This window comes from Pocillopora damicornis, chromosome 13 (genome assembly GCF_964200805.1).
Source record: "Pocillopora damicornis chromosome 13, jaPocDami1.2, whole genome shotgun sequence".
Taxonomy (NCBI): Eukaryota; Metazoa; Cnidaria; class Anthozoa; order Scleractinia; family Pocilloporidae; genus Pocillopora; species Pocillopora damicornis.
The window spans coordinates 14,299,764-14,322,955 of record NC_142682.1 but is presented as its reverse complement, the minus strand read 5'-3'; the positions used below and the strand labels follow the sequence as shown (position 1 = coordinate 14,322,955).

The 23,192-nt window shown below is 37.1% G+C and overlaps 3 protein-coding genes across 5 annotated transcripts; 2 read left to right on the top strand and 1 right to left on the bottom strand.

Annotated features, from left to right (window-relative positions):
• The first annotated feature begins 841 nt into the window (after positions 1-841).
• LOC113680242 (neuropeptide FF receptor 2) lies at positions 842-6,408 on the top strand. Of its 3 annotated transcripts, none has more exons than XM_027197261.2 (2): positions 842-1,168; positions 4,994-6,408. In XM_027197261.2, exon 2 carries the CDS (start codon positions 5,046-5,048, stop codon positions 6,213-6,215), a length of 1,170 nt encoding a protein of 389 aa, XP_027053062.2. In that variant the 5' UTR covers positions 842-1,168; positions 4,994-5,045; the 3' UTR covers positions 6,216-6,408. The 3 variants fall into 3 exon arrangements, with proteins under 3 accessions (XP_027053062.2, XP_089047917.1, XP_089047916.1); XM_089191791.1 differs by lacking the exon at positions 842-1,168 and adding an exon at positions 2,574-2,815 and having other exon boundaries at positions 4,251-6,408; XM_089191790.1 differs by lacking the exon at positions 842-1,168 and adding an exon at positions 2,657-2,815.
• A 1,482-nt stretch (positions 6,409-7,890) lies between these two features.
• Positions 7,891-14,400, top strand: LOC113680202 (QRFP-like peptide receptor). Its single transcript, XM_027197218.2, has one exon. It carries the CDS (start codon positions 11,847-11,849, stop codon positions 12,861-12,863), a length of 1,017 nt encoding a protein of 338 aa, XP_027053019.2. The 5' UTR covers positions 7,891-11,846; the 3' UTR covers positions 12,864-14,400.
• A 951-nt stretch (positions 14,401-15,351) lies between these two features.
• LOC113680528 (QRFP-like peptide receptor) lies at positions 15,352-22,685 on the bottom strand. The gene is made up of 2 exons (XM_027197561.2): positions 19,657-22,685; positions 15,352-18,577 (listed from the first exon to the last, which is right to left on the bottom strand). Exon 2 carries the CDS (start codon positions 18,484-18,486, stop codon positions 17,326-17,328), a length of 1,161 nt encoding a protein of 386 aa, XP_027053362.2. The 5' UTR covers positions 18,487-18,577; positions 19,657-22,685; the 3' UTR covers positions 15,352-17,325.
• Between the last annotated feature and the right edge of the window lie 507 nt (positions 22,686-23,192).

Genomic DNA, 23,192 nt, shown 5'->3' with positions numbered 1-23,192 from the left:
CTAACAGTGAGTATTGCATCTAATTTCTCCTTACTGCGCGCCTCCTGCATCCAACATTAACGTCATGAAGAAAAAAAAAGGAAATTTGAAATGATCGTCTACCTGAAGAAGTTCTTGATTGTAAGACAAATTCTCCTTGTCGGTACCATATAAAATGTATAAAGATTGCTATGGAGAATATCCATTTTGATGTTAGGGTGTAAAGGTTAAGAAGGCAGGAATGGCGCAGTGCTTCCTTATCCCGGTGACTGACTACGGTCTGGGCGCAATTCACGGAACTGACGTCACACGTGGGCTGAGTTCGTAGTTCGTAGTTTCAAGGGTTTTCGCTGGGCTCTACAGTTATCTTCTCTCCAAAAGAACTAACCCTTTAAATTTCAATTCCATGCACCAGGAATAAAGTGGACGAAAGCTAACTCGAGGAAGTTTCACTGCTGAATTCAAACTTTTTTTGTTTTATCTATTTACTAAGCGGACACCCTTGCGTCCTTACTAAATCCAGGGTTTACTAGAATGCCTAATTGTGACAAGTCCAGTATTTTTGTGAGTATTCATCATTGAATAGTAATTCTTTCTACCTTTCTCGAGGAAAGTGTTTCGCCGAGATGTATTTTGCAAGGTGAAGAGTTTATTAAAACATACGAAACAGTCGCACCCTTGTCTTCTCTTTGAATTGCGGTACATAACTATGCACATGAGCTATTAAAGTTTGACTCTAAATTGCTGACAGACAAAGACCTAAAATGACAGGAAATCTATTCTAGGAATACCGAACATTTTTTTACGAAAGTAATTAGTGGTTTTCTGTTCCTCGGAAACAGACAAGTGTTCAGCGATTTTCAGATCTTTTTAATAAACGCTGTAACCTGTCTCACTGAGAATCGATTCATCCATTCCTGTGAAAACTCACCTTACTTGTGTTCATAAGTTTCACTCTTATCAAGTTAGGTTCGTTGGGCCTTTAACATATATCTAAATGCATAAATAATACGCATGCATGGCCATACATTTTGATTAATAATTCTTATTTGACCTAGAACGAGAAATCGGGCATAATTTATTATTGGAGGTAGTCGCATCTTAAAGCGCAAAGTGAGAAGGTGAAAGAACTCATCCAGGAAATCAGGAAGCCTAGGAGACTACACGTTCAACTTGCAGAAAGTAAATTGTGAGTAAAAGGTGTTGAAGTTTTTTAGTTTTCATCATGAAGATTTCACTAATTATGGTTGTTACTTTGTGTGTTGCCACTGATGGACGTTTGTAGCTACAAAAACGATGATCGTCAACTTTGAGATCTTGTAGTGTTCTTGTTCGGCTTGGAGACCTCCTGAAAAGTACCACTGTCGATGGAAGTGACTGAAATTAAAACAACATAAGCAAACGTTAACACCACACAACACTAATGAGCGACTATTCGTCACGAGCTCGGGGCATTTATGACAACAACCTTTGAAATGTTACACTTGAATGGTTCGAGTTCTAAACGATAATTTTGGTTGTTATTTGCCACACATCAGCTTTCAGTGTATTGTAGCAAGCAGGATTATCTTTCTAAAAAGAAAAACAACAAAAAACAGAACAAAGACTATGCAAAAACAATTTATCCTCTTTATCTATTAAACTATCACATGTCGACTTGAGATGCTAAATTTAGAAAGGTTGTTTCGGCTCTGATTCCTTTCTTTTGCCGTCAGACGCAGTTCGATTTTCCCGTATGAAATATTTAGTTTTCAAGTGTGATTTGGCTTCTTCGGACCGATTTGAAAAGACAGAAATTAAATCTAGTCTTAAATACTAAGTTTTTGATTCGCTGTATCCACTCAAATTGCGTTTTATCAACAGACAGATCAATGTCAGTGTCAATTGACAGAATTTGAAATTGTGCTGTCAAAAGCGGCGAGTATTTGCATAAAAGGTGAAAATAAACAGGCGGAGAAGTTTTGATGTAGACGAATATGTTCTTTTCAGATTTTAATTAAATAACGTCCAACATTTATGTGTAAGTCACGCATCAGGAGTGTCTTAAAATAATACATAGCCTGGGTCGAATAATGAAATACTGCATCGGCAGTGGGATTAAGGTGGCTCCAAATGAAATGTTGATTTAATTTTTTTAAGTATAAATTCTTTGACTGATCAACAATGGTTTGCCCTTTTTCCTTGAGGAAAGTGCAGTTTTTTGTACTTGTAAAGTTTTTTTTTGGACATCATAGGTTGTCATAGTAACATTGTGGCCTCCTATTGAAATACACCCTCGTTACTTTCGTCATATCCAGCGCCTTTTCCGATTGACGCCCCCCTTGAAGTTGGCTGCCACTCTGAGCAACTAAAAGTTGTGCGGAATGTTCGAAGTGAATAAAATTTCTCCAAATATCAAAATATGCTGGATATTGACAAAAAAAACTTTCTAGTCATTTTCGCAGTATAGTACCGCCTTTGAACCCTGTAACCCTGTCAGAGACGACTGATCCCCTCTTCCCCCTGAAAATCCCTCCCCCCCCACCCCATGCTCCAAGATGATAAATGAATCATAAATGCTCCCTAATGACGAAAATGAATGGTATCCCCTCCCCCTCTGCTCCAAGATGATAGATGAATCAACTGCTCCTTAATTATAGAAAATCTGGAATCGTCTGTGGATGAGAAACATTTCTGCAATGTATCAAGTTCCCTCCTATGATCTCATAATGCGCACTTATACTTCGTAATAACATTAAATGTAACAAAACTCCAGCACCTTCAGATTTGTCTCTACGAAGAAAATACTCGCGCTCGAGCTATACATCCTCTGCAGTTTCTCATCCTTCTGAAATCGGTAAGTGTATTTCAAATCAGTAGGTATTGTTGTTAAAATTCTCAGCGTCTTTCGTGATCATATCTAAGATAGATAGCGAATGCGAAATATCTTTCTTCTTCACTTGATGGCTGTATCGCCGGTCTTATACCCTTTTCGATTGCCTGTAACTTGTACTTCCAGGGCACTTGAACGAGCTTTTGTCTTTACAATCAAATTACAACAATAAATAATGCCAAATTATAGATTACTTCGAATGTTTATGCTAGAAAGAGAGAAAGGATTCCAATAACAACTTGTGTAATCTGATCGTTATCTGTCTCTCTCAGGATACAACACAACATGTTCTTTTACTTGTCACATTTAATTCCCTTAAGTAGGACTCAACATAGAGTATATGATGTTTATGACAGGCATAAAAATCTTTACATTTGCTATCGCAGCGGCAGTAAGTAAGAGAGAGAGAGAGAGAAAGATAGTTGCGCAAGAGAAGGAACTCTCCTCTCTTTTCCTCGGCTCTGGAGAGAGGCTTTTTTTTTTCCTTTTTTTTTTTGCACTCACCGATTATCCAGAGTACCCTGGAGGGGAGTGTCAACGGCGCCGTTCACAACTCTCTTACCTGGAGTAGTTATTATGCCCATTCTCGCGAGATAAACTAGGATGACCTCCCTTAAATTTGTGGTTCTCAAAAATAGTCGTTAAAACCTATGGTCAAAAATCTTAAATACCTTTAAGATTTACCCCCAACTGAGGGAAACGACCCACTTAACTTAGCAAGTGATGATAGTTTTCTACCCTTGTTTTTAGGCGAGACTTAAAAGATAGTCGGAACGTATGCTAAAGAAGAATTTGTGGAGCGAAATTTTGCCCCCTGAGAAGTTAAACCATCACAAACTGTGTTGATGTGAATATTTTTTAGTTGTCAACGGGCAGCTTCGATCTTCTTTTTCTTCGGTGAAATCAAACACCAGCGGCCGTCATATTTTTCAAGTATTCCGGGCTCAATCGGGGCTGCTCGAAAGGACGCAAATATGGCATCCCCATCAAAATTATTGTTTGACTTTTTGGCAAGTAACTCATCGGCCTAAAAATGATCTGATTTGAAACGTTTACTCCGATATATAGAGAATAATATATGGGCGCGCGTGTATATAGCATTTCTCTTCGAGTGTTCAACTCGAAGGGAAATTCGTATTTCAGTTTCACTGAAGTGTGTTGTTACGGCTTTTCTCAGAGCTAGAAATCCTTGTATAACACTGTTGTTTATATGAGAAAATGTTTTATTTCTCGGTAGCGTGACAGTAGGAGCCATGTGACCGACAGCGCGGCTAAAACTTTAGAACGGCGATCACAATCGAGGGACTGCTTTACATATGATTAAACGACGTTTATCGATAGCATGCATGATAACCCTCTACTTGACACGAAAAGGTCACTATTAATTTTCTGTTCCTAGCAAAGAAAAAGCAGAGGGCGGCTGACAGATGGCTAAATCTCCAGTCCATTTCGTGTGCTAAGCGTAATAAATAAACGGCTCCGTTCCCTTGGCCGCGGTTATTTTGCTCCCCTGTGGAAAAGCTTACTTGAAGTCTGCCTTAACAAAGAAAAGCTGTCAGAATAAGGACACCACAGTGGACAAATTAATATTTACCGCAACTGCGACGCGAGAGAGAATAAAGAAGCTTTTTAAAAAACTTACGACTAGAAAAAAGAAAAAAAAAACATGAATGGCTGTAAATTAATCGGGTGGTTATGTTGTTATATTCTTTTGAAACACAACATTGGTGGCGTTCCTTGTAAATTTATATACGCTATAAGCGGTTATTATGAAAGAAGTGAGTAGAGAGTAATTTATTACTTCATTTTATGAGACTCGATTAGTTCGAGTCTATTCATGGCAGAATTTTGTGGTCGGTGAAATTATTGAAAAAGCAACTTATCTACACTGGTAAACAGAGTGAAGATTCGCTTTTCCTTGGGTGTTGTACAGAAAATCCAGAGCATGATTTTTGATATGCAATCTTATCTCATAGAGAGACTCATTACATTTATGGAGTAGACAACTTCGAGTTAAAAAACTAGTTGGACTCTTCGCATAATTTGCCTTCATCTATAGTTGCATGTTTGTGTGTGCAATTTTAACCAACTCGTTGTACAAAAAAAAACCCTAAAGTGTTTTATTGTTCACCTGTTTTTCAGTTACATTCGTTCGAAAGCAAGTTTGAGAAGAACAGCGAGGACTGAGGTCAAAATGTATGATGGCGGAACGCCTACAAATGTGTCCATTGCCGCTGATGATAATTCTACCGGTTTACCAGAGAATGATTCAACCTTTTATTTGGAGCCGATCGCTCTCAAGATATTTCGCTTTGTAATATACGCTGTAATCATCGTTTTCGCCTTGGTGGGAAATGTCGCCGTGTGTATTATTTCAAGTCGTACTCGTCGCCTTCAGACCAGCACGTATTGTTTAGTTATGAACTTGGCCATTTCCGACATCGGATCTGTGCTTTGTCTCCCATTCTTGTTACCTGAACTCTTTACTGGAAACTGGCTGATGGGAGAAGCTATGTGCAAATTGCTGAAACCCAGCGTTGTGGTGTTTAACTTTGTAACAACGAACACGTTGGTGGCCATAGCATGTGATCGTTTTCGCGCCGTGGTGTTCCCGTTCGTAACGCGACCATCAAAGTCAGAGACACGCTTGATCATCGCACTGCTGTGGCTTATTGCCTTTTTGTTCTCTTTGCCTTCGTATGGTGCTATGACCGTCCTGGATTTTCCAGGTAGTCCTGGCATTTACTACTGTTTGGATGTTTTCTCAGACAACATGGACAAAGACACTCGCTATCGTCGCATTTACACAATTACGATGTATGCTGTACAAGCTCTTCTTCCTGTGCTTGTCATCTCGGCGTTGTATCTAAAGATCACAGCCACCTTAAAGAATATACATCTTGTTCCTATAGCACTACGACGCAGTCGCTCTTGTTCACTTAACTCTACGCCCAACATAAGTCCGCATTCATCCATCTTAAATTTAAACAAACTGAACATGAATCCTGCAGGCGCACAGCGGCGACAGATGTTGGAAAAGAAGTTTCTTAGGATGTTGCTAACCGTGCTTATTGTTTACGTGCTATGTTATCTTCCGTTTCAAACGCTGTACCTTGTTTACGAATTTAATCCAGACTTGGACAACCTGAAATTCATGCAACCACTGTCGGAGTACCTTTACATGATAGTGTGGCTGCCAAATGCCATAAATCCGGTTTGCTATGGATTTTTAAACGAGCAGTACAAACGCGCTTTTAAGGCACTGATATTAAGACCTCGTTCATTCTTTCAGTCTGTCAGATTACGGCGCAGGCTTTCCAAAACTGTCATCGCCGAAGTGCAGTTGAAAGATATTGCAGCATAGCAAGCGTAGTTTCCTAACTTGATCTGAATGGAATGATTAAGCATAATGTACTTTCTGTGGTAAACCACCAACTAGGAATCAATGCATTACTACTCTGTTACAACACTTCTCATCAGTCGTGCTAATTACGCGACGTATAGTGCTGAAAGAAAATATGTACTTTAAGAATATATGATCGACGAAACAACGATAATTCACTGTATTCCATGTTTTTTCTTCCTCGTCTTTGGGCGAGCTAGGTCCTTTTCCATCTTTGAGGGGCGTTTTAGGCATGGTCATTCGTTTTTTTCTCAACGGTCGTCATGTACTCTTCTACGTCTCTCTTTTTCTTCGTGAGAACTGCATTGCAGGGTCCATTTGTGCTGCCATTCGAAGGCTTCAGATCATTATTTTTGGGTAGCGTTTAAACTTAATTGTCTTCGTTCTCACCTGCACAAGTCCCCTTTTATTCCCAGTTTTCCCGTGCGATAAAAAATCGCTAGAGCTATTGGTGTCTCAGCCCTGTAAGGTAAAAGGCCCTGTATAGAAACAATATTAAGGCATTTTTTATCCTCATTTTACTCATCTAATTTTACGTCTCGCCGAGTCAGAATGGCATTCGCGAAAGCTGTCACGTATGTTGAGAATTTTATCCTATCGTGTAGTTTTTATCCTCTGATCAGTTCTGGCAGAAGGAAATTCGTTTGAGGGGATATTCCCAAGTTTGTTGTAGGCAAATGGTCACTCTCGAGGCGAGCAAAAAATCACCAGATGTTCACTTTCGTTCGGGTCGCCACATTTGTACTTTTCTGAAAGGCACGAAGGCGCTGAACCCATACTGCTCATAGCAATGAACAATTCATTAATCTGTGGAAAACTGCATAAAGGTAAGGATTAGGAAATTTATTAAGTCATCTTTGATCGACAATGATTTTTCCCTTTTTGCTCCAGGTCTCTTACATTTGATTTAGTTTTGATCGCGTGACATTGGAAACCCTAATGAAATTCTCCTTTTTCACGGGAAGTCCACGCTGTCTCGACCTCGAGGTCTCCTCAGTACGCTTGGATATTCTACTAAGTCTGACTCGTTTAATTCATCTCAGTTTTAATGTTCTTTTTTGGTGCATGCCTTGAACTTTACCTAAGAGTTCCAGGGTTAAGTCTCTGTATTGTGGCTATTTGACGGCTTTATCAAAGCACCTCTTTCCCCAATGTCAGCATTTCCTTTGTCCCTCCCGCCTTTTGTCTTTTGCTTTCTTCGAGTCATGATTGTATCATTAATGTGTCCTGCCTTTTCTTTGCAAGCTTAACTGATTTTATCCCAGATCCACTACTAATTGTTACAGTAGAAACCACCTACCATACAATGGTTTCACAGGATAACAACCTATTTCCCTAGGAAGCCTTTCTGTACTTGATGATTTTCTGAAGGTGTGAAACTTGCGATACGAATCCCCTTAAGTATTTTATGTAACTGGCGGTTTTAGGGTTCGTGCGATGTTTTTCAGCCAATTGGTCGAAAAATAAGTACCTAAGCTTACACGAAAGGAAATGTTTAGCTCTAAAATTTTGTATTTTTTCTTGCGCACCAAAACAAGGTATTAACATCATACATCCAAACAATTTAACTACAGCTGCGCAACCAATATGTCTTTGGTTATTAACAAGAACAGAAAGGTGGATAAACCGCCGTAGGAAATTTTTTGTAGCCTTTAGATCTCAGGTGATTTGTTTGCAGGATCATTACTCAACAACCTAGATTTTATTCAACAATAAATCGTTAGATACTTATAAGAAATAAGTATAACCAAAAACAGACCAAAGGAAAGACATTTCTTCTGCGCTTCATTGAATTAAGGCTCTACGATAATTGAGTGTAGTTAGCACTTATACAAACGCACAAAACAAAACACTTGGATAGTGACTATAATCAGTAATGATTGTATCGGGGCCGTTTTTTTTTTTTTTTTTTTTAAACTACTTTTCAAACTAACCTCCTCGAATACAAGTGGGCCAATTGTATACCCTTAAGAGTTACTTCGTGATGATGAAAGTGCGGTTTAAAGAAATGGGACTGTGACAGCCATAAGTAAGTAATTGACTTGAATTCAAATTTCAAGAGAGACCGCACATGCGTTTCAGTGTACGTAAAGGATCTGGCCTCTTACTAGTGTGTTTTGACTCGATCGAACTTGACTATCCATCACTTGAACACACATTACAGGGATATGAATAGAATCTTCAAATCACCAGTCCGGAGAGCATGGCAGATTCAATCTCCTAATTTAAATTAATTTTATTTTCACTTCCAGCTGAGGCCTTCTTAGGCTACCAAATTCCGCCATTATATTTTGCCAGAAATCGAAATTTTCATTTCACGATATTTCGATTGATTTAAATACTGGAATGAAAACGGATCGCGCTCTTACTTTTGCCCAAATTTGATAATTCACCACGACTTCCCTTCAAATCCACACATGTCACATATGCTGTAAATATTTTTGGCTCTTAACATTGCACAGTCTTTTTCGGAATTTTTCGTATTTAATGTTTTTGACGAGAAAGAACGATGTTGAAGTTTCTCTATAACCTTAAAACATGAATTTCGAAGGCCATATAAGTTCCACAATTTACGAAGTCCTTTAGGATATCGTACTAACTTTTATCGATAAACAGAGATACAAGAAAGAATCCGTGATTTCTTATTTTTGTCGTGCAAAAGGCTCATTGAGTCTGCAACCTGTACTAATGAAGCAAGCATGCAAACTTTCGCTTTCATAAGAACTTACACCGACTTGTCTTGGTCTTGCTTTTTTTTACGAAGTATGTTGGTCTTTCCGGTAAAATTATCTTTAAACTTGTTAATACGGGTCATTCACTCGAAACTGGGTTAGCAAAATCACTGCACGAGTCCTATCCTCTAACAACTGGTGGTTCGGAGCGTAGGCGGTTAAAATAATTTCTCTCGAAAACTAAGTTGTTCTTAGTTTTTCATTTTATTCAATATTCTTAAAGATCTCTTCATTCCAGCTTTGACTTATATTCAATAAAAGTGGCGATAAGACTTGTCGAGACAGACTGATAGCTGTAATGAGGAGCTTTTCCATACTTCATTTAAAAAAGTACACGTGTGATCCATTTTATTTTCAAGAGTGAGACAATCTACAGGGTAAGTGAGCGAAACTTAAACAAGTTTTATCGAAATTGTTAAGACGCTTGGGTAGTATTCCATGGTACTGGTAACTTCAATTACTCTTGGGGTTTTGTTGCAGCACTTATGAGCCTATTTCCATTTTTTTTTCGATGAATCGAATAGTTAAAAAATTGATGAGAAAAACAAGTCATTGCATGATAGACGCCAAGTAGCATTAAAAGGATCGGGATAAATTCAAGAAGGTTTGAAAAATTAAAAAGGTGTTTTTTCACAGTTCCTCGACGAGAAAATTGTTATTTTCAGCGTCAAGATAATGAAAATAAACGAGTTTCGGCTTGGTATAACGAATCATTTGTTTCACTGGGTCCTATGGAAGCAACTTTATAAAAAAACTCGTTCATTCGCCTCAGCGGCAATTCAGAATTTGTTCAACTCGGACGGACGGACCTACGGATTAGTTGAACACGGATTTCACAGTAAGGGTGGCTAGAGTGAAAATTGAACTCTTCTTAAAACATTCTATCTCAGTGAAATGCCTCAACTTAGCACCAGAAATAGAAATATTGCTAGAATATTGCAATCAAGACAGGAATTTTCAAAATTTATTAAAAAGATTGTCTATTCAATCCTTCCCACTTTTCGTAACTTCTGTAATGGAACAAAAGTAATTATTCTGCTGAATCTTATTTTTACTAGAATTAAATGAAGACACATCGTTTGAATAGAGAAAATAAGCCTAAGGCACAAAACGTGTGAGGGATTTGAATTAACATATTTTTTATTTTTTAAAAACTTTTCCGGTGTGTCAATTCTGACTCAGAGCTGGTCTTGATAAGACAGAGGTAACTGCATATATATAAAGGGGAAGTTTTTTAAAATAACAAATTTAGCCTGATGCTTGCAATCTAGCTTTCCTCATTTTCCCCTTCTATCTTGAAAGCCCTTCATTGAGTAGAATATACCACAATAATGTCACCTTGTATTTAAATCTAAAAAAAGGAAAGGGCTCAAGTTTCGTTTTGTAATCTCTTACCGTCTAAATCGCAAGATGGTTCACCTTGGCCAAAGATATCTTTCGTGACAAAACAACAAACTTTTATGTGGTGGTGTCCTATAAATTGACAAAGTGTTAAGGCTTCTGTTAATAAGGGAAAAAGGATTTTAATGCGTTGATGTTCCGTAATGTTGATTGAATACTTATTAGCAACTGACGATTTTCTCACCCACAAAAATTTCATTCAGCCGTAGCATCACTAAAGATGTCTTTTTAAGAGACCCATACTCGGGAAAAAAACGTACGAAAAAAGGTCATAAAACGAATTTTTGTCCGCAAATGACGGATTAAATATCGTTGGAGCGGAGCACTTTTTAAAAAATTTTGGGGCAAATATTCAAAAAGTAAACATCAACCAGAGATTACTTTCCATTTTAATTTCCCTTTGCTAGAAATCGCCGCGACATCAAGTCTCCTCCCTGTTCAGAGAGTACGTAAATCCGTCAAAATAAGCTACAGAGAGATCGTGGTGTTTAGGTCACGAAAGGGGCTTATAGCCATAAATTGCAAATAAATCTGATGGTAAAAGTAATATTTTAGATCTATTTTGTGAGTTAAATTTGTGTTGAATGCTACATAAAACGAAAAAGGGATCAATAAGACTTTTAAAACCTTTATCCAGCCTTAATTACAATCCATCATAGAATACCGACAAGAAGAGCTCCTCATTCAACCTCTCAGGAAAATTAAGGCTTGGCGTAAGCAGTGTCATTTATCAGGAAACATACAAAGCATTAAAATATAAATTGATTAAATGTCAGGTTTAAAATTAAGATTCTGAACGCTTTCACAGTATAAAAGACATTGGAAAGTTTCACGAACATCATTGTGCCAAGTTTATTGATAAACTTGTTCAAAGCTTTTCTAAATTTGTACGTAATATGATATCGTGTCAATCACATTCGTTACTCAATACACCTCAAGCCTTTTGTTGAACACTTTCCTTTTACCATTGTAAACCCTTGAAATTCTGAATAGAGAGACATTAACTTTAAATGCCATATCTCTTGGCTGTCCACATTTAGTTGCTAAATTATTCGTAATTAATCCGTATTCGTTTGTCTTAGGCGTAACATATATTACAATTTCATGGTTCTCCGACAAAATTAAAAACATGCTATCGGAAATAAACCTCACATTTTGGTCAGACTTCACTTTATTCTTAGGCCTTGACTTAGTTTTACGAATAATCTTGTAACTTTCCGTAGCTTTCAATACTTGCTACAAACTGTAACACTTCTTCGGACGTCAGTATGAATATTAATGCCACAGAAGGACTTCTTGATTGCTTTTTCGATCTGCGTTTTCACAAAGCATTAAAAAATTTAAATTGATTAAATGTCAGATTTAAAATTAAGATTCTGAACACTTTCACAGTATAAAAGACATTGGAAAGTTTCACGAACATCATTTTGATTTTGGCGTTCAGATCTCTAAGCTCAAAATGAACAATACATCAGAATGCATAGTCACCATAAACACTGCAGCAAAGTCTACCATAACAGCACTGGTATTAAGTGCCATTGCGCTGGTTTCTCTGCTTGGAAATGGTCTTCTTATACTCGTTTTCTTCAGATCAAAGGCTGTAAAGAAGGCAACGAACGTGTTCATAATCAATATGGCTGCTTCCGATCTCTTTTTTCCTGTTTTTCTTCTTCCGCGTCAAATTATCGCGGCCATTACAAGATCGCCACCAGAATTATTCCTCATCCGTGGAGCCATGGGTTCCTTTCTTTGCAAGATCTCCACCTTCCTCACTGACGTGTCCATTACAGTGTCAATACATTCCTTGGTCATGATTACCATGGAACGGTTTCTTGCTATCGTTTTTCCATTCAGAATTCGTCAACTCTCTTCTAAAACACGTCTCTACGCCATTTTGATGGTGTGGATCATAGCGTTGGGGATTCACTCGCCATACTTCTACACATATAGATTGACGAGTTCAGGAAGATGCGATTACAACTGGGAACCAGCATTCAACCACAAAATTACGCACACCCGCTATTACACCGCCTTGTTTGTGCTGATTGTCATTTTGCCCTTCACTTTGATTACCATCCTTTATTCCGTGATGGTTTGTTGCCTCTTCCTGAACAAGCACAAGTTTGTAATACATCGCTCCAGTGAGAATGCTCCTAGAAGAAGAAGCGGAGCAAAAGAACTCAGAATGTTAAAGATAGCAGCGACTATTGTCATTGCCTTTGCAGTATGCTGGGGTCCTTTCAACATCATACAGTTCTTTCACCTGTTTGCCCCATGGAAACTTAAAAAACTTAATTGCAACATCGGTGATGTGTTGACTCAAATTGCCTTTATTTTGGCGACTGCCAACTGCACGGTTAATCCAATCGTTTGCCTTGTCTATTTAAGGAACTACCGTTTAAAAGAGAGTTTGGCAAGTTTACGGTCACAATTCAGCAACATTTCTAAAGGGAGTCAACGAGAAACTGAATTGTAAAATAAGCACCAGGTGGTTGGTTCAAGTGCACTTATTACGCATGCATTTAAGAAATAAGTACCTTTGCTCATAATTTGGTAATCAAGTTTTATCAAGAGATATGGTAAATTCTTGAAGAAAACAGTCCAAATAGCCAACAAAAATCTTTTTGCATTTTACAGTAGAAAAAAAAATGCAAAAAAATTAATAAAACAAAACAAGTCAAACTTCAGAAAAACGAGTAAAGAATTAGTCCAACAAATGGTTGAGAAAAAAACCAAGAAACAGAAAACGAGAGAAACAACAACAGTAAACAAAAGTGTACTGTTGCGCCGATACCAACAATACCGTAGGGAAAAAAATTGAGTTTGCAAAACCAGCGGGCCGTTTTCTTATTCATGGTTTTGTCCCAAATTTTCACTTGAATCTTTCGCTCAGCTATAGCTGTTTAGATCAAACAGGTGACATGAATTCACAAGGTACTCCCTTTTTTTTCATTTATCTATTTGTCTTTTCTCTTTCCAATGTGTACATATATGATGATAATTTAAGTTTATAAAGCCTATCTTCTGGAGTCGTTGAATACTTAATTTTAATACTTAAAAGTACTGTGCGTGTACACATTCGACATGCCAAGCACACATACAGGGGCCCTTTTTCCATTTCCTTTTTTAAGGAAGCAAAAGCCTCTCAGTACCTCTCATTATAGGTTATTGATTGATTTTACTCCTCTATAAGTATCGTAAGAAGGTATGTGTTTAGATTTCAAATTGGACTAGGCTGTTATTGTTACATCGATCATAATTTCTCGTTTTGCTCAATAGCTTAGCTTGATTAGTTTTGAGCAATTTTCATTAATTGAAAGCAATGTGGGATTTAAATTCTCAACGCTTCAATTTTTTTTTCAAACAACACACACACATCTCCTCAACCAATACTGATATACAAAACTAAAAAGAATTTCTATAATATTTTGCGTGTTTTTATACTAATTTCTCATTGCCTTGTTGCGATAAATACTTTCGCTTTGATTGACCTTTGTAATTTCTAAATTTTAGGTCTTCCAATATCTAGAGGAAAAGTACTTTGTCTTTGCGGCATCAATACTGCGACTTGATGATCATTTACTATTTGCATTTAGCATAATTTATTAACTGATACAAATATTGGCTGACTCCGCTTTTTAGTAATTTGGATCCTACTTCGGTCGAAATTATCGATGCAAGAGTATTAGGATAAGACGTGGCCTGACTACTTCTTGGTGGTAGCCTGGTTTAAAATATTCAGCAATATTGTTAAAACATCATTAAATTTTACCTGGGCCATTTTTTAAATTTTAATAAAGTGTTTAATCTTTGGTAAGGCCTTGGTAATAAAAATGTGATGTAGAGTTGAACCTGAATAATTTTTGTGGTTTCGATAGGTGATATCATTTCCTTCGGAAGTAATATGATAAATAAATAAAATATATATTTGATGAATGTTAACAGGGTGCAAATCTTACTAGCTTTGATTTAAAATGCACCTAACGAGCAGTTACCTAATAAATATAAGATGAATGATGGTGTACAGTCATGTTACTATGTAGTAAAATTCTAAAACTGAGAAACAATCTACTTTGTACCCAGAATAACAAAGATAGTAAACATGGAGCTCGTCCGCGAAAGGAAGGAAAATGTTTTTCGTTTTTGTCGCGAGCATAAGACGATAAAACCCCATGAATCTACATCACTAGACTAAGTGATTTGTTCAATGCAGGAACTCAAAAAATGCTTTTAACTTTGCTCATCCTAGCAGTGGAAAAGGAAGGAAAAGGTTTTTTTTTGTGGGCACAGGACGATAAAACCCCAAGAATCTACGTCACTAGATTAAGTGACATGTTCAATGCAGTAACTCGCATAATGCTTTCGACTATGACAGGAAACCTGTCACATATTAGCCTAAGCGTAGCCGTATCCTCCCCCCAAGGGTCTGGTGTTTGACCCTTCGTGGGAGACGCAGATATCAAGTTTTTGTGCGACACTCGCGACAAAACTGATAACAGTGTTTCCCTATTAATTTCTTGTTCTATCTGAGCCAATGTTCCTTTCCTGTATACATAAGAAGATATCATGAAGTCATGAACCAGAGAACATTCGTTGGTATGGTTAAGAGTTGGTATGTCTTTTATTCTGTAGTCACTTACTAATACAATCCGACAATATTCAGACTAGCTCCCATCTACTAAAAAATTCAGCTCATCAGTTTATATGCGTGACAGTTAGACAAAGGCTTTGTCTAATGTCATCATACCACACTTAATGCACGATCAGGTTAAGCTATGTACAACAGATCCCGCATACTAAAGTATGTGCCTTCGAGATGTTGACTCTTTCCGAAATGACCTTCTAACTTAAAATTTCATATGTTTTCAGTCAAGATCCTGGTAGAGAATTCGATATGGAATTCATCCAAAAGCGAGACTAAAGGAGATCGAACATTTCCAAGAAATTCCTGTGTAGAGAACAACTTTGACCAGAGCAATTTACTTTTTTCACTAACAAGTGGATATTAACAAATTGGACTCTAACTTAACACATATTTCTTCCTCAAAATTAATGGCAACTTGATGTAAATATTTTGAAACATTACATACACTATTTTTTTGGCGGTAAGAGGAGATTACAATTACTCTACCACCATAGAAAAACGAGATGATCAACAGCTTTTATATTTTTGCTGAATGACTTACGATAATATATTAATTACAATCATTTTCCCAACACCTAAATAAGCCATAGCACATCTACAGAAAAAAAAAATTTTTTTTTGACGCCAATTTTTTACTTTTAAAAAAATGAAGTAATTTGGTGAGAGGTGAAAACCGAACACCCCTGCTTTTCTAATCGGAAGTAATGAAAATTAACATACTTGTTTTAAAAGAGGTGACTTGTCTTGCCCAGAATCCATGTTTCTTCACCTCCAAATTATTTGTAATGGTATTAGTCGAGGTTCCTCATAGGGCTGGGGAAGGGGATCGAAATCCCTATGTGCAGACCAAATAAATATATTTTATTCACTAATTTCTTACGTCAAATTTTACCTGAAACTCCTTCCCCATTGTATATGTCAAATCTAAACGCCTTTTAAATATGGTTAATACAAACCGAAAAGAATCGGTCGATGTAATCTTTTGATGCAAGTGCACGATGACTTCGCTGGTTGGCCTTAATCCTTTAGCTCCTAAGAGTGACCAGCATCTAATTTCTCTTTACTATATCACACTGAATCAAACATGAAAGTCATGAGAATAGGAGAGATGATCACCAACTAAACCAGCGCCTGATTGTTAAACAAACTCTCCTTGTTAACCCTATTTGGAAATTTATGGAGAGCAGTATGGAGAATATGCATAGTGATGTTGGGGTGTAAAGGGTTAATGTCAGCATTCACACCCTACAGAGGTAAGAACTCGAACCATCCTCGCTCCACTTCCAAGTGCGTCAAACACGTCGTCATCTGAATCCCTTTGTATATAAAATCGTATACTGGACCCTGTAATACAATCAGGGAGAAAAATAACAATACGCAGAGGAGTAAAACTAAGCCGCGATACTGACAGTGCAAAGCTACTCGATCTAATGTTGTAAACTGGAAAACCTATTATTTTATAAGTTGTCTTTATCAAATTTCTATTTGCTTAGTTTTTCCTGTTTTTTTTTTGGTTCTTTTTTTCTGTATTCTTACGCCAAAAAGCATCGCAATTATGGTAACGAATTCTTTACGGAAAGAGTCAGTCTATCATTTGATTTTTAAGAAAAAAATGAAAGCCAAAGTGAAAGGTATGTTGATTTATTGGAACAATGTTTTAACTCTGTTCCAATTAGAAAAAGACTTGCAAGGTTTTGAAACTGAACAAAATGATAAAACATGTTCAATGTACAGACCCATCGCATCGCAAGTGGTTTGAAAGACTTTGAATATTCCCTCGTTCCACTTTACTAAAAGGCAAAAACATGCCTGTAACCAGAAATTCTTCTCAATCAGCCTTAAATAACATCAAAAGCTTCATTTTCAATCAAGTTGACTCGCGAAGCTGTCTTATAAAGGTGAGGTGAGGAGCTTTAATTCGAACGCGACTGACACCGATAGCTCGGATTTAGATGTACAAACGAACCGTTTTGCAGTTTAACAAACCAAAAGAAGAATATAGGCGTTGCTTTTCAGGTCTCAGGAATGTTCTGGCGTAAGATGGATCCCCTTCAGCAGGATAATTATTGCAGGGCGGATCGGCGAAATGAAGGAAAAAATTATATCTCTCGTCGATGGAGGCTTTTCCCTCCAGGCCGCAATAGCCCGAGAAAGAAACATCTCGCGTGCGAGCGTATAATTATCTCAATCGCTTAGCCGATGAAGTAGGCTGTGTGTTTGCCTTCTCCAAGGTGGTGCTGACGAGAGGTTACCAATAAACACTGGAAAAGATCTGTATAAAATCGCGACTTTCTTAAGTTTGGGTTTCCTGGTCTTCGCCAACGTGAATGGTTGACTGATCACAGCTTTCAAATCGATGAATGACGTCCTTCACTTCGTATTTCCGTGAGCGTATATACTTTTTACCATATCTTTTACTCTTCTTTGCATAACATCGAGATTGTATCTTCTGCATCATGAGTTTCAGTTCATTTTGAAACTGTGGGATAAGCAAAAGGCAAAGCCATGGGTTTACAGCACAATAACAACTCGCCAAAACGTACGAAATATAGGAAACTGTCTGGTAGCCCTTATTGCACTCTGAAACCAACCAAGGTGAAATGAGCCTAATGGAAGTTAAAACGATATGGAGCATCCAGCAGATCAAAAATGCTGTAGTAGTAGAAATGGCCATCATGAGGAATGTCCGAGTGCGTCTTCGAATCCGTCTTGTTCCGTTCTCGCTTCGACATGAACTCATTTTGTCCTTTCGGAGACGCAAAGCCACTATTATGTACAAAACAGAAATGGCGAGTAGCGGTAGAATCAACACTGTTGTGTATAGAAATATATTGTATCGATAATGCGCTGACTCGTTATTGAAAGCTGGTTCCCACCTCGGTAGACAGATTTGAATCTCATGGCCATTCATAAAAAATCTGATTAGTCGATGAGTATAAAAGTATGGCGAGTGAAATGCTGCAGCCATGATCCATGTTAAGGCGAAGAAAACGCGACGTCTCACTCTAGAGGTATTCTTGTATTGAACAGGATACACCACTGCAAGGAAGCGCTCAATAGCGATAACAACCATGCTCAGAGTCGAAACAGATAGCGACGTGTCGCCTAGGAAACTGCACATCTTGCACAAAAATATGCCTCCATTTCCATGGATAAGGAAAGCACCGGATCCATTGATTTCGTTTGTAATGAAGCGCGGGAGTAAAAAGACTGCCGTCAGAAGGTCCGATGCTGCCATGCTAGCGATCGCTAGCAGGACTTTTTCTTTCATTCTCACGAATGCTGTAATAAGGAGAAAATTTCCTATCAAGGATGCAAACAGCGTGAAAATGTGTATTGTAGCTGTGAGTTGGCTAAGATCCGTGCTTAAGCAATGTTCTGGAGCAGGCGTGCTCATGTTTCTCTGACTTGTCTCAAGGATATTATTGAAGGACGCATTTCCGATGGCCGCCATTCTGTCAACTAAGGATCTTAAACAATGTGGAAAGCTGGATTACAACTTACGCACCAACCAGTGTGGTCGAGTTATCCCCCAAAGCGCCAATCTGAGGGTGCAATTACATTCGCTTTAGTTTCACTTAAAAAAAAAAAACAAACTTAACGCGCTCTTTTCGTAGTTGGAAAATTAATTGACGAAAAATGAACAAAGGGGACCCGATCCGAACCTGCCGCTGTCACTTATGACAATGTTTTATTATTTAAAACAGCCTTTCTTTTTTATGATATTTAAACAATTTACTCCTCGCCTATTGTCCGGATACTGTTGATAAAAGCATATTTGATAGGCGGTAATATTTGAAAGGTAAACTGTTTTTAAAGTTACGTCTTACAATACATTAAAATCACCGTTTTGAGAAACAAAACAAATATTAAACAACATGTACTGTTGGGCAACGAACGAGTCTTATCTTTCCGTGCTGAGTACTTGGATAAACATCTCCTTTTCTCGCAATGTGTAACCAAATATTGTTACAGTTGGCGCAATTTTCCCGTGACTTACTTGAATTTTAAAAAGTTTTGTTCCTAACGTTGATATCGAACATAAGCAAAATTTATTTATCACTTTTATAGGTTTTGTCGTTGGCTCAGAATATGTAATAGTTTAGTAATTGAGGCCCCAAGGTTTGACAATATGGTCACGTCCCGCACGAAATAAACAGAAAATGTGTTTTAACGCTACATATGATATTTAATCTAACAAAGGCGCAAAGTTATCAATATAATCTTTCCATTGAAGCTTGAATTAAAAGAATGGCGTGCGAGACTTTCGCTTCAAAGCCTTTCTTATTGATATGCAAAAAAACGGAAAATACAAAAAAAAAAAAAAAAACAAAATAAAATAAAAATAAGCGCTTGCCTTTTCGTGTTTGCCAAACTCCTGTCAGAAATATCACTATTGACTATTTTCATTTACCCATCGAGTATACTATGTCTATAGATATATTACTTTTTTTTTCTTATTTCCTTTTAAAGTGAGTCGGGCGAGAACTTTCCTTTTTTCCTTCTTCCTTTCCTTTCTTCTTCAAGGGTTTAAAACACTGACGAAGTTTAGTTTTTTCACACCTGCAATTGCAAAATGCTACTTTACCTGTCGCAGTCTCACCAAGATAAATAATTAACTTACCGTCAAATAAATGAGTGTTTTCACCTAGAATCACCAGAACTGAGAGTAAAGTGAACTTGTATCTGAGGACTGCTAATGATGCTCAGAAAAATAGATAACAACGGCGAGGATTTACGCAGCTCACTCATTATGATATTTTTTCATCTTGCGGTGGCAGTCGACAATTACACTTAGTAAATGGCCTCAAATGAAAATTTTCGAAGTAATAATCCACCTCTTACTCGTATTTTGTGATGTCAACAGAATAAATGAATAATATCTTGACAAATTGCCAAGGAATTGGTATTTCTTATTGGTCAAACGTGTACAGCTACTTGATAATCTTTCGCTTTTACCCATAGTTCATTTAGATCCGGTGAGTCATTCAGATGTACAAGAGCCTTTTATCTGTTAAAAAGAGCATATTTTTTTTATTTCTAAAGCGAACCACTTCGAAGTGATCGACAGTGAAATTTTCATCATAATCTTTTTAATTCCCCTTTCGCGCCTTTGCTTATTTGTGTGTTTAAGAGATTTTAGTATTTTCCGAGGAAATATCTTTGATATTTCGTTGTAAAGAGTGAAGTTATTGGTGGTATGTTGCTCTTTTTTTTTAAAGAAATTGGAATTAGCCAATCATACTGATAAGACAAAACAGGGGACAAAAATGATGTTTTGCAAAAATACTCGACGACGTAACTACACGAACCAAATGCAGTACGGGTTTCCAAGATGCTTAACCTAACAAGGTTCTCTAAGTAAGTGAAGAGGGGGCTCTCAGATAGAAAATTATCCAAAATCCACCTTCAAACCGCCTTGATACAAACTAAACGATTTTTGTGGAAACCCCACACAGCAATCGCCCACGACTGCGTCTATAATCCTTTTACAATTACACGCAGTGAATTTGAGAATTAATGGCCGATCTGATCCATGAACGCTTTAAATTTTTGTAAATCATTCGCTTTATTGTTTGAAATTTGAGTGTTCTTTCAGCTTCGAATATAAGTATATCATGCTATAAAATTTCCATAGTCGATTGAAAAATTTTATGTATATGCAAGTCTAACCTCATAGAGAAACAATAAAACCCGGTGTTCATTTTCCTCCAGATCATATTTCTATTTTTTGTGGTTTTTCAGTTAGCTTAGTTACTTTTTCAAAGTCGTGAAAATGAAATATTGCCTTTCTGGTTTAATTCGAGAGTGGTTTTTAATGGACGGAAATCATGTTTCTCATGTAGAATTTCTGGATAATGTTAACGATTCATCTCCAAATGATGCTTTGGCCGACAAGCTGACGCTGTTTAACATCGTATGGTTCTCAAGAACGGCTGGCCCAAACTGCCACTCACCCACCAAAAGAAAAATTAACGCTTTAGCACCGATGATCCAGGTGGAAACGAGATAGGGAACTGACGAAAGAAATGGAAGAAAACGTAACGAGAGCACAACATATGATTATTTAGTATTTCTCAGTTTCCACGGCGATTTCAGAATATTGTACTCCAATCGTGACAACCCCTTTAAAGTGAAGTAACATATGGGTGGATGGTTTTGAAGCCCATACTAAGTTTTTTGACCGAGTTTCTAGTCTTCATATAAAGACTTGTTCCAGAAATGTAACATAAAGTAGTTATTTATTTAGTTTGATAAATAAATGATAGATTTTTTTAAAAACACTACATCTGAATTCTTGTATCACGCACGACTTAAGTAAATTGACTAAAGAAATTGAAAGGTAAACGTGCCAAAAAAAGTTTAACTATATATGTCATATACTCTTTATCGACTATTTTGTCAGTTTAACAAGAGTGTTTTACTTTCTCCGCTTTAGAGCTGAATTCATTGGTTAAAACTTCAGAGCCTACTGAAAGCAACCTTATAGCATCCCCGATAGATCGGTCAAGTGGAACTTAAAGGTGCATTTGGTCAAATTACAGCAGATGTTTCAATTTGAATTGGAAACCCTCTGTCAACTGTATTCGGCCATTTTCTGATGGACTATTTTTATCTTGAGTATGTGCCATTTCTTTAAGATGTCTTCTTCTAACATTTAAGGTTGTCGTATCAAGCTTATCCTAAAGTTTTTTTTTTGCTATAGAAACTAATTAAATTGTGTTTAGCACTTTTATTTTGTTTCTTGTATTTTGAATCATATCAAAAATATTTGTTATAAATAGAAAAATTCTGGCTGAATAAGTGGTTAGGAAACCTGGAAAACCAACCACAAAGAAGCAAAAAACGATGCTGTCGTTGTTGCAAGCTCTTAATGTTCACAAATGATGTTCACGTTGTTCTAAGACTACGTAAATCAATAAAACTTTCTGCTAGTCAGCCAGTTTAATATGATTGGAAAGCTGTTGAACAGTGCATCGCTAGATTCCTGTTCGGATAAATCTAAAAGTTGAGAGCTGAATCATGTCAAAATATTTGTTATAAATAAAAAAATTCTGGCTGAAGAAGTGATTAGGAAACCTAGAAAACCAACCACAAAGAAACAAAAAACAATGCTGTCGTTGTTGCAAGCTCTTAATGTTCACAAATGATGTTCACGTTGTTCTAAGACTACGTAAATCAACAAAACTTTCTGCTGGTCAGCCAGTTAATATAATTTGAAAGCTGTTGAAAAGTGCATCGCTAGATTCCTGTCCGGATAAATCTAAAAGCTGAGAGCTAGATCGGGTCCCCTCACAAGAAGTGATAGTTTTAAAAGATGTGATCCTAGCCTGTGTATGGTATTTTACACCAAAAAATAATTAACGATGACAGCGGCAAAAATTATTATTTCTTGTGCTATACCTACCCAAAGTTCCTTACTCCTCGTTCAGATGGAAAGTCAGACCAAAGGAGAAATAAAGAGATATCAATATAATAATGGAAGTAAAGTTTTCGGTCAAGTATGCCAGAATTTCAGGTCTGTGGCCAAATTCTTAATACCAGCTGTCAATATTCGACTCTTTGCGTGATCAAACTATTGAACAGATTGCAGACGAAGAAACGCCCAAACAATTATTGATCGAACTGCACGCAATTTTCATTGGTTGCACATCATAACTCACAGCAAGCTTGTGTTTAACAACAATATTTGTGACAATTATAAGCGTTTCATCCCCCAAACTGCTCTCATCCAACTTTTAATTATTCGGTCGATCTCGGAAAACAGTACATACGAACTTTTACTCTTTCAATATCAAGCAAATAGGCCTGTTAAGATTTTAAAAGCTAGAAGTCTGATAACAAATCCACTTATAAAGATACTTTGATGGTGCGTATTTTTCTTTGATATTTAAAAATCATTCACCAAAGTGGAGGTGAATAGCGATGGTGTTTACAGAGCCGCGAAGTAGGTGGTGGTAAATATTCACCACTTCCACTGATACTGTGGTGAGTATTTTTTTCGTATATACCGCACAGAAACCAAAGAGATTAGTTTATCTCTCTAAATTTGCCAAAAAAATGGTCGGAAATTAAATTATTAACGCGCGATTTTGACTCTACGGCTACACAGAGGTGAATAGTACTTGGTAATCACTTACAAACCACCAATCAGAGCGA

Coding starts and splice junctions, on each gene's coding strand:
- LOC113680242 (XM_027197261.2), top strand. CDS start 5,046: ATGTATGATGGCGGAACGCCTACAAATGTGTCCATTGCCGCTGATGAT.
- LOC113680528 (XM_027197561.2), bottom strand. CDS start 18,486: ATGGCGGCCATCGGAAATGCGTCCTTCAATAATATCCTTGAGACAAGT.
- LOC113680202 (XM_027197218.2), top strand. CDS start 11,847: ATGAACAATACATCAGAATGCATAGTCACCATAAACACTGCAGCAAAG.